At 45.8% G+C, this 17,516-nt stretch overlaps 1 protein-coding gene across 6 annotated transcripts in view; it reads left to right on the forward strand.

The window, feature by feature from the left end:
• Positions 1 to 17,516, forward strand: part of LOC144487210 (NACHT, LRR and PYD domains-containing protein 3-like) — a 96,855-nt gene that overhangs the window by 72,951 nt on the left and 6,388 nt on the right. For 3 of the 6 annotated variants that reach the window (XM_078205266.1, XM_078205267.1, XM_078205268.1), the window contains exons 8-9: positions 5,715 to 5,885; positions 12,505 to 12,675. In XM_078205266.1, coding sequence (XP_078061392.1) covers positions 5,715 to 5,885; positions 12,505 to 12,675 — 342 coding nt within the window. Of the gene's footprint in view, positions 1 to 5,714; positions 5,886 to 11,573; positions 11,832 to 12,504; positions 12,676 to 17,516 lie in introns of those variants that run through there. The other 3 variants (XM_078205269.1, XM_078205270.1, XM_078205271.1) reach the window with 2 other exon arrangements.

Here is a 17,516-nt window from a genome sequence, read left to right on the forward strand (position 1 = left end):
CTCTCTCATAGAAATTCATAGAAACCCTTCAGTGCAGAAGGAGGCCATTCGGCCCATCGAGTCTGCACCGACCACAATCCCACCCAGGCCCTACCCCTACCCCCACATATTTACCCACTAATCCCTCGAACCTACGCATCTCAGGACTCTAAGGGGCAATTTTTAACCTGGCCAATCAATCTAACCCGCACATCTTTGGACTGTGGGAGGAAACCGGAGCACCCGGAGGAAACCCACGCAGACACGAGGAGAATGTGCAAACTCCACACAGACAGTGACTCTCCCAGCCATTGCTCTGCAGAGTTTATTGAGGTGGTGAGAACATGCAGGTTCATGTGTATTTCCTGTGGATGATATGCTGGATGTAACTCTCCATGAGGTCATCACTCTCTCGATGGGGAATGGCATTTGTGCTCATTCATGAAAACTGGTAACACTGCTGGCCTGGATTGACTCCATCATCCTTTGTGTATGGATACACACAGCCTTTGTAAACTCCACGGGATGTTAAAATACCTTACGCTGCAGCTCCAGTATCTGCTGCGTTGTTCAAGACTCCAGCCACATTTCATCTTCCTGAAGGTGGCAATGCCCTGTCTCCTCGAGAGTGTGAGTGAATTCAGCTATTACTGCCTCCATCAGCTCGCGTTTCTCTGTGCTGTCCTGTATTGCCAGATTGTGAACCATCTGCTAATCGTACGAGGCATGATCTGCTGCAGTAGAGGTTATGGGGGAATAATACGAGATTCCACTCTGTGCTTCCGTCCAACTCTTCCGAGGTGGACATCTGTCTCCTGTCCAGAACAGCTGTTGATTTGTGAGAGAGACGGAAGAATGTTGGAGAGGGATCAACATTCCAACATGTCCTTCAGAAAGTTGCTAACCTGAAACTCCATCTGAACAATGGTGAGCACACATTCACCAGAATTTGGATTCGTCAGTGTCTCTGCTGTGCCCATGTGTTCAGCTACTTAGTCTATCTGGGATCTACAACCCATCTCATGATCAACGATTGCCCATCCAGTTTCCACGTATCCCAGCTGCAGCACTATTAAGGAGGAGGCATTTGCAGTCTTAAAGCGCATTAAGGTGGATAAATCCCCTGAGCCTGATTAAGTGCATCCTCAGGTTTTGTGGCAGGTTAGGGAAAAAATTCAGAAGACCTTGCAGAGGTATTTGCCTCTGTTCTTTCCACTCGTGAAGTTCTGGAAGACTGCAGGATGGTTAATGTAGTTCCGTTGTTTAAGAAGGATAGCAAAGACAAGCCAGGGAATTACAGGCCGGTGAGCCTGACATCAGTGGTGGGTGAGTTACTGGAGGGAATTCTGAGACCTATCAACATTTGGATAGCCAAGGTCTGATTCCGGATAGTCAGCATGGCTTTGTGTATAGGAAGTCATTTCTGACAAATCTTGTAGACTTTTCCGAAGAGGTAACCAAGAGGATGGATGAGGGTGGGGCAGCAGATTTTGTTTATATGGACTTTAGCAAGGCCTTTCAAAAGGTCTCGCATGGCAGGCTAGTCTGTAAGGTTAGGTCCCATGGGAGTGAGGGGAAGCTAGCAAATTGGGTCCAATATTGGCACGATGGTAGGAAGCACAGGGTAATGGTCAAAAGTTGTTTGTCGGACATAAGGCTTATGACTAGTGGTGTGCCTGGGTTCGGTGTTGGGACCGTTATTATTCGTAATTTATGTAAATGATTTGGATGTGAATATACAGGGCATGGTTTGTACGTCTGCAGATGACACTCAATTAGAAAGTATTGTTAATACCGATAAGCATAATCAAAAATTACAGGGCGATGTTAATCAGCGAGGGAAGCGGGCTGAGGATTGGCAAATGGATTTCACGACAAGAAAGTGTAAGGTGTTGCATTTTGGAAAGTCAATCCAGGGTAAGAGTTATACGTGAACGGGAGGAATGTTGATGGACAGAAGGACCTGGGAGTACAAGGACATAGTTCATTGAAATCGGCGTCACAGGTAAACAATGGTGAAGAAGGAGTTTAGCATACTGGCCTTCATCAGTCAGGGCAGTGAGTAGAGGAGTTGGGACATTATGTTACAGTTCTATAAGTCGTTAGTGAGGCCGCACTGCATTGTACTGCAGTGGTCGCAATATTACAGGAAAGACGTTGATAAAGTGGAAAGAGTGGAAAGAAAATTTACGAGGACGTTGACAAGACGAGTGGTCCTGCGTTATAGGTAGCGGTTGGCAAGGTTAGGGCTTTTTTCCTTGAAACGTAAGAGAATGAGGGGTGACCTTATTGAGTTGTGTAAAATCATGATGGGCAGAGATAGGATGAACGCATAGCCTTTTTTTCCAAGGGTAGGAGAATTGAAAACTAAAGAGCATAGGTTTAAGGTGAGAGGGGAAAGAATTAAATGGGAACTGAGGGGCAACTTCTTCACGCAGAGCGTGCTGCGTATAAGGAATGAGCTGCACGAACAAGTTGTTGAGGCAGGTTCAATAGCAACATTTAAACAGCACTTGGATAAGTACGTGCATGGGAAAGGATTAGAGGGATGTGGCCTAAATGCAGACAATTGGGACTAGCTGGGAGGGCACCTGGTCGGTATGAACTGGTCTGGCCGAAGGGCCTGTTTCCGTGCTGCATTGCTCTATGACTATGGATCACTGACTCATCTTCCATTGTAAGAAGTTTAACAACACCAGGTTAAAGTCCAACAGGTTTATTTGGTAGCAAAAGCCACACAAGCTTTCGGAGCTCTAAGCCCCTTCTTCAGGTGAGTGGGAATTCTGTTTACAAACAGAGCATATAAAGACACAAACTCAATTTACATGAATAATGGTTGGAATGCGAATACTTACAACTAATCAAGTCTTTAAGAAAGAAAACAATGTGAGTGGAGAGAGCATCAAGACAGGCTAAAAAGATGTGTATTGTCTCCAGACAAGACAGCCAGTGAAACTCTGCAGGTCTAGGCAACTGTGGGGGTTACAAATAGTGTGACATGAACCCAATATCCTGGTTGAGGCCGTCCTCGTGTGTGCGGAACTTGGCTATCAGTTTCTGCTCAGCGACTCTGCGCTGTCGTGTGTCGCGAAGGCCGCCTTGGAGAATGCTTACCCGAATATCAGAGGCCGAATGCCCGTGACTGCTGAAGTGCTCCCCAACAGGAAGAGAACAGTCTTGCCTGGTGATTGTCGAGCGGTGTTCATTCATCCGTTGTCGCAGCGCCTGCATAGTTTCCCCAATGTACCATGCCTCGGGACATCCTTTCTTGCAGCGTACCAGGTAGACAACGTTGGCCGAATTGCAAGAGTATGTACCGTGTACCTGGTGGATGGTGTTCTCACGTGAGATGATGGCATCTGTGTCGATGATCCGGCACATCTTGCAGAGGTTGCTGTGACAGGGTTGTGTGGTGTCATGGTCACTGTTCTCCTGAAGGCTGGGTAGTTTCCTGCGGACAATGGTCTGTTTGAGGTTGTGCGGTTGTTTGAAGGCAAGAAGTGGGGGTGTGGGGATGGCCTTGGCGAGATGTTCGTCTTCATCAATGACATGTTGAAGGGTCCGGAGGAGATGCCGTAGCTTCTCCGCTCCGGGGAAGTACTGGACAACGAAGGGTCCTCTGTCCACTGTGTCCCGTGTTTGTCTTCTGAGGAGGTCAGTGCGGTTTTTCGCTGTGGCGCGTTGGAACTGTTGATCAATGAGTCGAGCGCCATATCCTGTTCTTATGAGGGCATCTTTCAGCGTCTGGAGGTGTCTGTTGCGATCCTCCTCATCCGAGCAGATCCTGTGTATGCGGAGGGCTTGTCCGTAGGGGATGGCTTCTTTAACGTATTTAGGGTGGAAGCTGGAGAAGTGGAGCATCGTGAGGTTATCCGTGGGCTTGCGGTACAGTGAGGTGCTGAGGTGACCGTCCTTAATGGAGATGCGTGTGTCCAAGAATGCAACCGATTCCGGAGAGTAGTCCATGGTGAGTCTGATGGTGGGATGGAACTTGTTGATGTCATCATAGAGTTGTTTCAGTGATTGTTCAACATGAGTCCAAAGGAAGAAAATGTCATCGATGTATCTAGTGTATAGCATCGGTTGAAGGTCCTGTGCGGTGAAGAAGTCTTGTTCGAACCTGTGCATGAAGATATTGGCACATTGAGGTGCGAATTTGGTCCCCATGGCTGTTCCGTGTGTCTGGATGAAGAACTGGTTGTTGAAGGTGAAGATATTGTGGTCCAGGATGAAGCGAATGAGATGTAAAATTGCATCTGGAAACTGGCAGTTGTTGGCGATGAGCACTGAGGCCGTTGCAGCAATGCCATCGTCATGGGGGATGCTGGTGTAGAGTGCCGAGACATCCATTGTGGCAAGGAGCGCTCCTGGTTCAACTGCTCCATGTGTGCCGAGTTTCTGTAGGAAGTCCGTCGCGTCGCGACAAAAGCTCGGGGTTCTTTGTACAATGGGTTTCAAGATGCCCTCGACATAGCCGGAGAGGTTCTCGCACAGGGTCCCATTGCCCGATACGATGGGACGGCCGGGTGTGTTTGCCTTGTGTATCTTCGGGAGGCAGTAGAGATCATCCCCACACCCCCACTTCTTGCCTTCAAACAACCCATCCCCACACCCCCACTTCTTGCCTTCAAACAACCGCACAACCTCAAACAGACCATTGTCCGCAGCAAACTATCCAGCCTTCAGGAGAACAGTGACCATGACACTGCACAACCCTGCCACAGCAACCTCTGCAAGACGTGCCGGATCATCGACACAGATGCCATCATCTCACGTGAGAACACCATCCACCAGGTACACGGTACATACTCTTGCAATTCGGCCAACGTTGTCTACCTGATACGCTGCAAGAAAGGATGTCCCGAGGCATGGTACATTGGGGAAACTATGCAGACGCTGCGACAACGGATGAATGAACACCGCTCGACAATCACCAGGCAAGACTGTTCTCTTCCTGTTGGGGAGCACTTCAGCGGTCACGGGCATTCGGCCTCTGATATTCGGGTAAGCGTTCTCCAAGGCGGCCTTCGCGACACACGACAGCGCAGAGTCGCTGAGCAGAAACTGATAGCCAAGTTCCGCACACATGAGGATGGCCTCAACCGGGATATTGGGTTCATGTCACACTATTTGTAACCCCCACAGTTGCCTAGACCTGCAGAGTTTCACTGGCTGTCTTGTCTGGAGACAATACACATCTTTTTAGCCTGTCTTGATGCTCTCTCCACTCACATTGTTTTCTTTCTTAAAGACTTGATTAGTTGTAAGTATTCGCATTCCAACCATTATTCATGTAAATTGAGTCTGTGTCTTTATATGCTCTGTTTGTGAACAGAATTCCCACTCACCTGAAGAAGGGGCTTAGAGCTCCGAAAGCTTGTGTGGCTTTTGCTACCAAATAAACCTGTTGGACTTTAACCTGGTGTTGTTAAACTTCTTACTGTGTTTACCCCAGTCCAATGCCGGCATCTCCACATCATCTTCCATTGACATAAGGAAAACACGGCCTGGACACAGCCACTCTTGGTGTATTCCCTGATGTTGTGTGTGCTCTCTTCCATAAGCACATAAATATATATTTCAGATTTACAGCATCAATAGTATCTTGCTTGCTGTATGAACTGAACTGTTTCTTGAATGCCTCACGCTGTATTTTATTATTGTTAATAATCTTATTCTTAAGAACGCTGAGGTTTACACTAATTCCAGATTTTTTCCTTTCTCTGATTCTGCAGGCTGGAAAAAAACGCTCTCACAGACTCTTGTGCTGCGGATCTCTCCTCCGCTCTCAGTACAAGCCCCTCCCTGAGGGATCTGAACCTGGGTGAGAATGCACTGGGAGATTCAGGAGTGAAACTACTGTCTGCGGCTCTGAGGAATCCAAACTGTAAAATACAGAAACTGAGGTAAATGTCAAACTCCGTGACATTTTTTTAAAACAATAATGAGATACCTAATGGTATATTGCACACCCTATTATTAGAATAATAAATAAACACAGTCCATTATTATCTGTAAGAAGTCTTACAACACCAGATTAAAGTCCAACAGGTTGGAATTTAACCTGGTGTTGTTTGACGTCTTACTGTGTTTACCCCAGTCCAACGCCGGCATCTCCACATCATTGTTGTCAGTGTCAGGGATAGAGCTGTGCGGAGACAATCAGTCAGATTGTCACTCCACACCCAGCTATTGACGTTCAAATGCGGCCTTATCTTTCTCGCCCCATCTTCTGAATCGGGTCAGGTAGGAATGTGTAGCGCAGAGGGTTCGAGAGCCCTTCAGTCACGGGCAGGAAAGTTTAACGTAAGGAACCATGACTGCAGTTTTGCAGAGTTCAGGGTGCATTTAGGCAGAGGGGTGTAGACAGTACAGTGTGAGTATGAGTCAGCGAGTTGGGGTGTAGTCTGGGGGGTTGTATTCAAGCAGTCAGGGCAATTGGGGGAGTCTCTTGGGAGATGGGGCCAAAGGGCCTCTCCCTGTGCTGTAATAATCTATGACATCCCAGGGATCGGAACTCATATACCAAAAACTGCATTTTCGCTGACTCCTGTGATTTCTCTCTCTGATCCCAAGGCAATGGGATGTCAATCCCACACATTTTTGTGCCGAAAGTTTGGGGGAAGAATGTGACGGGTGTACCCTCTGAGGACTTCTTCACCTGCTCAGAGGGGTACAACTGTCATCCAGTCGCACAGACCTTGGTTTGTGAGAGAAAGAAGACTGAATAGAGACGATGTATAATCCAACACGTCCTTCAGGCTGTTCCTTGTGACCAGTGATGGACACACATGCTGTACGTTTTGTGCTCACTAGAGGGCCTCCTGTGTCCATCCATTCGAACACTCACTGTCAGCCCCACAGCCCTTCTTATTGTCAGCAATTTCCCAGTCTGTCTCCAGGTCTCTCAGCTGCCTTATATGGACGCAAGGGTGGCAAGACCTGAACGCTACCACCATATTTAGTTCATTCCCTGACGTTGTGCGCTCGCTTGTACACACGCATAACTTTCCATTGTTACTCACCCATTAAAGACGCACACTAGGCTAGGCTGGTTGCAGCCTGACTGTCCATCATGTCTCAACAGGGATGCCACCTGCACGCGACCGCTTCATCCTGACAGTGTACCTCTGACTGATTGAGACCCTCCACAGCGAGGCTGACTTGTCTCGGACAGTCCATGCAGATGGCTGGATATTGCCAGAGTCTGGTTGGGGTTAACCTTCCTACCAATTTCACTTCCATTCAGATCTGACCACAAATGCCTCACATTAAATTCTATAAGCTGCTTCACTCATCTTGTCAGAACAGATCAGTTATATAATAAAGTCATCAGGTATATATTGAAGTAAAGGGAATTTGTGTTCTTCACAATGAATGATTTGTTAACATTAATAGGCATAAATATATAAGCTAAGTGTCTAACATAATTACTCTCTTCTACTCCCTGGCTCCAACGGAGGTTTCTCCCCGTCCCAGAACGTGCCACCATGCTCCCATTTGGCTCAGCTTCCCGCCTGGCCTCTCCATAGTATCAAGCCCAATACTCAAAATATCGCCCCCTTAAAGGAGCCACGCACCTTCCCTCGCACCACCCTCCCACCAAAACCACAAACTCCTGAGACCGCCTGTGAATGGACCAGAAGTTGCATCATGAAACATAGGCTTGCATGACACAAGATTACACCAGAAACATCCCAGAGAAAACTCATCACAAAGTGACTTGATCTGGAGACTTCCAGACTCTGGAGATTTGTCGCAACTCGGTACTGGGTCCTTTGGTCAGTAAAGAATCTGGGTGGAGACGCACAATGCAAATGCATCAATCCGGGATGGACAACCTCCTCAGTAGCCATGATGTGCCCACCAGCAGCCTGTACCAGTCCAACGCCAGCATCTCCACAACCTGTTGGACTTTAACCTGGTGTTGTGGGACCAGTTACCATCCTCAGTAGCGGCTGCCGCGTCTGCTTTGGAAACTGTTGGTTGCCTCGGCTCTACATTAAAAACACTAATCGCTGTATCAGCAACTGGCAAACGCAAGTCCACCACAGGACACACCTGCTGGGTTCCCGTATCCCTGCCACTCTCTTCCTCAGATGATCCATATGCTTTTTTATGTGGCGACCATGTACTTCGGCAAGAAGTCTGATCCAGTTTTTCAGAATGAGCATCAACCACAATGAAATAAGCCCCATGAACTGTCCTGTGAATTGTGCATGCAGTCTTGACGACGACTGTCCCAACCACTCCCATGTATGTATATTTGTTAGTGGTGGCAATGACTCCTGGTCTTCACACCTCATGCACTGGCTGGCTATTCTTTCGATTTATCGATGCCTGGCCACAAATTATAACTTCAAGCGAGTGATTTCATCCTACTTTGTCCAGTGCTTGTGTCATGCAATTCGTGTAATAATAGCTGTCGCCCTTGTGGTGGCACTATAACACGAGCCTGCCCAAAACAAAAACACGCCAATCCTGACTTGTTTTCGCCATCCTCTGCTACAGGTATGGTCTGATTTGCTCTGACTTATCGGAACGTCATCCTTGTGACACAATCCTCTTTACTTTTGATAACACCGGGCCCCTTTTGGTCCAAATATTTATATGAGTAGTTGAGACCGGTAAGGTTTCTATTCGGCGCAGCACTGACAGTATTGCTTGTGGTACAGATGTTGACGGCACAGCCTGTGGCATAGGGAGGTGGCCGAGCATGTCCCTATTCGGTATTTACGTCCCGGGCCTATGCTGGAAAGACTAGCTGTACGCAGATAGCAATATGCCCCATCTCTGCAGCCTCACAGACGGAATTGTTGGCACTGGTTTATCTTTTTGGTATAAACCCGTCAATTATTTGTGATCTGATGCTATGTGGAAATGGCTACCAAATATATATAGATGAATTTCCTTCACTGCATGAATTACCGCCATGCTTCTTTGTCAATCTACGTACACATTTTTCAGTTGATAACGTTCGTGGCAAAAATGGGATTTGGCTCTCTGTTACACCTGACATCGTGTGGGATAAGACTGCTCCCACGTCGGATTGTGATGCATCACAGCTAAATACTAATGGTTTGGTTGGATAAAAATGTGTCGATGACACTGTAAGGCTTTGTTTAATTTTGAAAATGCCTCTTTTTCTGCTTCTTCCCATTTCCAGCACTGTTGCTTCATCGAAAGCTGAAGTGGTGCTGAACTTCTATACACGTTTTCTAAGAATCTGTCGTAATAATTCACCATTCCTGTGAAGGATTTTAACTCCGATATATTTTTAAGCCATGGTTACATTCTTAAGGGTTCAACGATATCCTCCAAAGGATACAGACATTTGGTGTCTATCCTGAAATCGAGATCTGTAATTTCATCTGCCTGGAGAATACATTTTCTCTCATTTCAAACGGACCATTGAGAACTGCCTCTAAGTTTGCCCTGTTCTCTGCAGGGCGTGCTCCCGTAATTAGGACATCATCCCGGAACACCACTACTTGAGGAATTCCCAGCAATAATTGTTTCTTTTTACGATGGAAAATAGTACTGGCTGATGAGACTCCAAAGGGTAAACATGTGTACTGTTTATCTCTTTGTGGGCGCTGATAGGAACTAATTGCTGGGAATCTTCATCCAACTCGAGCTGCTAGTTGGCGCGACTGAAATCGAAATTTGTGTACTTAAAGCCCGCTGCTAGTTTAGCATTTGGTCATCAAATTTTAAAGTTTAAGGCTAATGTTTATTGATTAGTATCACTAGTAGGCATACATTAACGCTGCAATGAAGTTACTGTGAAAATCCCCCAGTCATCACACTCCGGTGCATGTTCGGATACACTGAGGGAGAATTTAGCATGGCCAGTACACCTAACCAGCACATCTTAGACTATGGGAGGAACCCGGAGGAAACACACGCAGACACGGGGAGAAGGTGCAGACTCCGCAGTACTCTGCCAACCCTCTCAATCTATCAATCAGACTGGAGAGAGTCTCCGTTGGCTGCTGGAATGCAAAATGAAATTGCTGCCTCAACAGGAAGTCGAGGGTTAAAATAATCTTTCACCATTTCGACGATCTCGTCAAAAGACTTATGACTAATATCAGGCGATGTTGGATACCTCACTAACCTGAAATGTGTTGGACACAAACTGTGAGCAGTATCACCTTTTGCTTTTCCTCCACAACGATCTCATTAGCGGCAAAGGAATAATGCACCCTTTTGATATGCTGTCCCCAGTTTTCCAATGATGGAAAATGGCTCAATCGTTCCGATGAAAGGCATTGTAAATGTCTCTTCTTAGCTTCGACCCTCACTCTCCTCCCACTCTAGCTGCGCACTGCAACCTCCTGATGAATAAGAATATTTTACCTCATCGCTAGTGTAGTAATATCGGAGGTGACATCATTGTGGCGTCAAGTAATTACTGGTTAGAAATAATATTTTTTACATAGGGCCTGACGTAACCGCAATACACGACTACACTCTCCTCCTCCCTGGCTTCGACTGAGGCTCCTCCCCATCCCAGGACGCGTGCCTTTGCTCCCGATTGGCTCAGCTTCCCGTCCAGCCACTCCTTCGGGACCGACCCGATCGTGACCTTGAAAAGATCGCTCCTCAAAGGAGCCACATCACCACAAGGTTATTGATGTTTCTGCCTCACTGCAAACACATACCTCATATCTGCTCAGGTCTTGGCAATCTCCACCCAGGCCTGCTTGGGTTGACATGGCAGATCATCTCCTGAGGGAACTGGACCTCACTCTGAACCCGTGCAGCCTTGAGGAGGACTTCCCATGGATGTATCTTTGAATTGAAGTTTTATCGTCTCCTGCCATGTCAGTCCTTTGTTGGGTTACCAGGGCTCCCTCACTGATCCCTCTAGAGCTGCTGCCGTTGAAAGCGCTGCTGGCTGCCCTTAAATATGTTGTCAGTATTGCCTGAAACGGGACTTGCCCTGCAGTGAATGATTAAGATCTGGAATGCTCTGTCTGTGAGTGTGGTGGAGACACGTTCAACTGAAGCCTACCAAAGGGAATTGGATTGTTGCCTGAAAAAAGCAAGAATGTGCAGGGTTACGAAGGGAAGGTGGGGGAATGACACTTAGTGAACTGCTCATTCATAGATTCTGTGCAGACACCATTGGCTGAATGTCCTCCTTCTGCTCCGCAACAATTCTATGATTCTGCTTGTGCTGCTGGAGAGAATGGCATCCTCGCCTCTCAGATACTAAAGTACCGGTTCTGGTTAAAGTGTGGAGTTGGCTAGTTCAGTCATTTCGGTGTCTGGAGTGTGATGAAGAATGACGCTAATATCGAGGGTTTGATCCACATATCTGCTATGGGGGTCTATAGAGATCCACCGCCACCCATTCTACCACGCTTGCTATGTTGTGTCCCTGAAATATCGGTGAATCTCAAGCTTTTACCGTCATGAAATTGTTACGGTGCCAAAGGACGTCATTTGGCCCATCTTGTCTGCACCAGTTCTCTAAACGAACATGATGAATTGTATCCTTATCCTGCCTTTTCCTCGTTTCCTTAAACATTGCTTCTATTGAAATATTTATCTAATTCCCCCGATTCAATCTGCCTCCACCACAGTTCCGGGCTGTGCATTCCAGACCCCAACCACTGGCAGCGTGAAAAACGTTTTTCAAACATCATCTTCAACCGCATCGCATCACTCCGGGGCCACCGCTTATCCAATCTCCCTCCCGAGTGACTCAGGGTAAGGACGTGGGGATCCTGTACTTTTCTATTTCATCAATGTCCTTTAGGGAAGGAAATCTCTCACCCTCACCTGGTCTGGCCGACATGTGACTCCAGAGCTACAACAATTTTATTGACGCTCAACTGTCTTAAAAGGGCAACTGGAGATGTGCAATTAATACTGGCCAGCCAGTGATGCCCATGCCATAGAATCATAGAATCCCTAGAGTACAGAAGGAGGTCATTCGGCCCATCGAGTCTGTACTGACCACTATCCCACCCAGGCCCTATTCCCGTAGTCCCGCATGCTTACTCTGCTAATCCCCCGGATATTAGGGTCAATTTAGCATGGTCAATCAACCTAACCCACACATCTTTGAACTGTGGGAGGAAACCGGACCACCTGGAGGAAACCCACAAATGAATAAAGAAAAACATCGTTTTTGACATTTAATTACTCCTGCGCTTCCATTTTGATCTTTCCTCGTCATCCATCCATCCCCAGTTCCCTGTGACTTAAAACAACATAATTCCCTGCTATTTCCAAGCACTACGGAAAGCTAATTGAACTCCAATGAAAGCTAATTGAACTGAAACTAACTCTGTTCCTCACTTCACAGATACTGCATGACATGCTGAGAGTTCCCAGCATATTGCTCTTATATTTCAGAATTTCAGCATCAATAGTATTTTGTCCTCTATTAAGTGAAGTCTGTTTCCCGAATGTCTCACGATGTAATGTACATCACTATTTTTAATAATGGTATTCTTAACGAAGCTGGAAGTTCACTGATCCCGTTACTATTAACTCTCTGATTTCCAGTCTCCATAGCAACAGTCTCACAGATTCTTGTGCCAACGACCTTGCCTCTGCTCTCACGACAAACCAGTCACTGATAGATCTGAATCTGGGTGATAATAAACTGGGAAATTTAGGAGTGAACCGACTGTCTATGGCTCTGAAGAAACTGGAATGTAAAATACAGAAACTGGAGTAAGTATCATACTGTTTAAGATTCTACTTAGAATAACTGAATATATTTTGTATTCGTATAAATAAGCGATGTCATTACTGTTGGTGTCAGTTATTAATAAGGAAAACTGCATTTACTCTGGTTCCTGTTATTTCTCTCTCTGACCTCTGGGAAATGAAATGCCCGTGCTATAGTATCATTGTCCGCGGACTGGTAATTCAGAGACGTGGGATAATGCTCCGGATACGTTGGTTCAAATCCCACCATGGCCAGTGGTGAAATTTGATTCAATAAAAATCTAGTTTAAAGAGTCTAATATTGACCATGATCATATTGATCCTCTTGCCCCACTTGTGAATATGATCCTCTTGATCATATTGACAAGTGGGGCAGGCTCAAAGGTTCAAATATTCTAATCGTCCTCTTTTCTATGTTTCTAATAATGGGAAACAAATAATTACGAGAAGAGTTAACAGGAATGTTGGGCCTTCATTCACTGTAGCATACAAAGAAAACATCGCAAGAATATTTGAAAAACAGGAGGTAAATGGGGAGTAAAAACGTAAAACACAACCATTCGGCTGGAAAAACCTACTCAGAATACAATTAGAACTGAAACTTGACAAGTTTATCACTAGGGTCTTAACACAAGTGGCTGCAGAGATAGTAGATGCATTCGTTATGATCTTCCAAAATTCCCTAGATTCTGGCAAGGTCCCAGTGGTTTGGAAAATCAAAAATCAAACACCTCTATTCAAGGAAGAAAGGAGACAGAGAGCAGGAAAAAATATAGTTTTCTGAGCCCATCGCCTCTCAAAGGGGATGTTTGAGAACAGAGTGTAGAAAATGATAATTCAATCATGCAGTCAACACGTGAAATTGAAATCATGTTTGACTGAACTATTTGATATATTTGAGGAAATAACAAACAAGGAGAACCTGTAGGTGTGCTTAACTTAGATTAATGCATGGTATTCAGTAAGGTGGCACATCAATGGTTACTGTACATGATTGATAGAGAATTGTTTAATTTTATTCAGTGGATGTGGTTGGACTGTGATGTGGATTGGCTGGACCAGTTTAATTGAACTGAATGGTTTGTTTGACCATTATAGAGCGAATTTTAGGAGTCCTAATATTTGTGAATCATGATGCAGATTGCCTTCCCTAAAGGACATTAGTATATCAAGGTTTTTTATGACGAAAATTCGACTTTTTAACTCGTGATTTTCATTGAATTCAAATTTCGCCATCTGCCATGATGGCATTCAAACCCGGATCCTCAGAGCGTTACCCGCAAGCTCTGGATTACTAGTCCAGTGACATTGACAGTATATCACCATTTTCCCCATAAACTAGCAACAAGCAGAGTATTGTGTAAAATGGATGATTTTCATTTTGGCAAAGCTGGTGCTAATGGAGTACCGCAGGGGAGAGTGCTGGGGCCTCAAATATTTACTATCTGTACAATGAATTGGAAGAAATGGCCGAATTTGTGCAGCAAGATTTACTGATAATACAACGGTAGGAAAGTAAAGAATCAAGAGGCTATAACTTGACGAAATCCCTTTGTGGATTATTTAAGTTAATGTGAAAAAATATTAGCTGAAGGACTTTAATGTGAGAAGGTGGAGCTTGTCCACTTTGTCAGGAAGAATAGAATAGCATTAGACAATTGAATGGAGAGAGATGGCAACTCTCTGATACAAAGGGATCTGGGTGTCCTGCCACGTCAATGACTAAAAGTTGTTAAGCAGTTCAGCAAGTGATCCGGAGCACAAATAGCACGTTAGCATTGCGACAGCTTAGCCAATTAAAGTGTCTGTGTCGAAAAAAAATATCCTAAGTTCACATTGATCCGAATTCCCATTGAGGTACGTAAAAGGTGTAGCGTTTTCAACAAAAATACATTGATTTAATGTGATGAAAATCAACAGAAGTGTTCCCACCAATGGTGATGAATAAAATCAAGGATTGTGTTAGATGAAAAGAAGATATGCTAAAATCATAAGGCTGAGAATTCTGCAAGGGTGGAGCAAGAGAAAGTTCAAGGAAGGAAAAATAGAATATGAGAGTAAACTAGTGAGAAACATTAAAAACAAACTCTGAAAGATTTTATACAAACATAAATATCAAAAGATTCGCGGAAACAAATGTGGATCCAACACAAACGAAGTCAGTAAAATGTATAAAACGAATAAAGTAATAGCAGAGACTCAAGTACTTACTTTGGGGGGCGATTTCACCGTTGTGCCGCACCGGCCGATGCATGGGCCGAGCCGGTAAGATGCTGACAGGGCAGAAAAGTAAGGTTCACGCCCGATTTTGCGCCTCTCGCGATCTTATCAGTACCAGATATCCAGCGTGATCAGCCATTTCTGGAACAGGGTTGATTTTTTAAAAAATAACATTTAAACCTCATTTTCCTTGAATTAATGAGTCTAGGAAGAAAATATCCGGGGTCATTTTCCTCTGTGACCCTCAGACGAGAGTTTGTCTCCGGTGAGAAACAAAGCTAGTCCCCACCAATGGTGACCAGCGTGATGCCCACGCCGGTAGAAGTGGAAACCATTGAGTCCCCTGGGGCCGCCGAGGACAAGGGGCGCGGAGGGGGGGGGGGTGCCATTTTGGACGTACCAGCTTGGCACCACCAACCTGACAACCTTGCAATGTCCACCAGGCGCCAGTCTGTTTCAAGGGGGCAGGGGCAGACCGGCAAGGTTGGGTGCCATCAGTCATTGGGTGGGGCGTGGGGACACGCTGTGCACTCTGCATTGGGATCTGTGAGATGGAGGGAGGGCGGAACCGCTGTGTATTCTGCATTGGGATTGGTGGTAGAGAGAGGGTGTCAATCAGGAGTGGCCATGGGTGGGGCTTGGACCAGCGATCGTGTTGGGGGGAGTCAGGCACCCAATTAAGGGGTGAGGGAGGGTTAAGATGGGTGGCCGATCATGGGGGGAGAGAAGTGAAAGGGTACTGTTCCCGGTGGGACGTGGGGTCAGGATTGGTCGCGTGCCATCGCAGTAGGTGGGGAACGGCGGGGGGGGGCGGGGCGGTGTTTCAGCCATTCAGGCTGGCTGAGAGCAGCATAGACTGAGTGACAGATTTGTGATGCTTGAGACCTGCGCATGCACAATGACGGCCTTCCCTGCTCTCAGCCAACGTTCAGGTGACATAAGCCCTGTCCACCTCCATCTACAGGTGAGAAACTGCTACTGTTTATTCATGCACTGAGTGCATATGATGGCAGATTTGAACTCACACAGAAAACGGATCTGATCCGCTCCCATTTTCATGCCCGTCCTGGACTTGGATTTTTTATTGTAAAGTTCAGCCCTTTTGTGTCTGCTTTCACCGTGGAAAATGTTTTAAATGTCCCAGAAATAATGGAGCTTCAAGGGACTGGTGTGAATGAGTCAAGGGCAGATGTTAATATTAGTGGAAAAATTGCACTCGGGAAATTAATGGGACTTAATGCCTGATTATCTTCATTCCAGAGAGTTGAAAGAGGTGTTTGTAGAGATACTACATGCATTGATGGTCATCGTCCAAACTTCTATAGATTCTGGAAATATTCCTGTAGATTAGAAAGTGACAATGTAACTCTGCAATTTAAAAATGGATGTTCAGAGAAAAATGGAAAGTACAAACCGGTTCGACTGATAGCAATAGCAGGGCAAATCCTATACTTCTGAAATGAAAGATGTCATACCAGAACACTTAGGAAACAATTGCAGGATCAGTCAGGGTTAACATGACGTTATGAAAGCTGTTGGATGTTCGGAGGGATGTAACCAGCAGAATGGATAAGGGGGAACTTATGCATGTTTTTTTTTCATTTTCAAAGTGTTTTTGCAGGGTCACTGAATATGTTCAAGACTGAGTTAAGATAGATTTCGGATTGACAAGGGTATCAAAGTTTATAGGGGACAATTAGGAAACGAAGTGTGAACCACAGTAAGATCAGCCAATAAGCGATCAAATGATGGATCTGAAACGAGGGGCTGAATGGCCTATTGCTACTCCTAGTTATTCTGTTATTATTACAAAGCATCCTTCAGACTGCTCTTTGTGACCAGTGCTGGACACACAAAAACTATTACTTCTCCTCACAAGAGGCTACCTGTACCCATTCATTAGGCCATTCACTCTCAGCTCCACAACCATCTCACCAGCAGCGATTGTCCGCTGTGCCCCCAAGCTTTCCTGATCCAGCAACTCATCATCCTTTGGTGTAAGGATGGCAAAATCTGGACGTCTCCAGTCTTCTTGGCTCGTTCCCTTGTGTTCTTTGCTTTCTTTCCAAACACAAATTTCAATTGTTACGCACACGTCTAACACGTGTACAAGCCCATGGTTGTCCAGCGTGTTTACGAAGGGATGAATGTGACCCTCGAAGCCCCTCAATGAGGCCTCCGGAGCGTTTTTCCTGAATCTCAGTTACGCAATGGATTTTGAATACAATAATTTGGATGGTGCTTTCTTGTTTGTTAATGTGGTGTGGCCGTCGCTGGCTGGGCCAGCATTTGTTGCTCATCCCTAATTGCCGCTGACCGGACATTTAATAGTCAACCTCGCGGTTGTGGATCTGGAGTCACATGTGGGCCAGACCAGGTAAGGAAAGGCCTTCAGTGAACCAAATGGTGTTGAACGACTATCGACAACGGCTTCGTGATCATTAGAGTGTTAACTCAAATGTTGTATTGAATTCACATTTCACCTTTAACAGTGGCAGGGTTGAATCTGTGACTCCAGAGCATTACTATGGGGCACCAGTCCAGTAACATACCATTATGCCACCACCTCCCCCGATAGAACCAAAATGTGACTTATGACGATTAAATTGAAATACTCATCGATA

The sequence above is a fragment of the Mustelus asterias genome, unplaced genomic scaffold (genome assembly GCF_964213995.1).
Source record: "Mustelus asterias unplaced genomic scaffold, sMusAst1.hap1.1 HAP1_SCAFFOLD_645, whole genome shotgun sequence".
Taxonomy (NCBI): domain Eukaryota; kingdom Metazoa; phylum Chordata; class Chondrichthyes; order Carcharhiniformes; family Triakidae; genus Mustelus; species Mustelus asterias.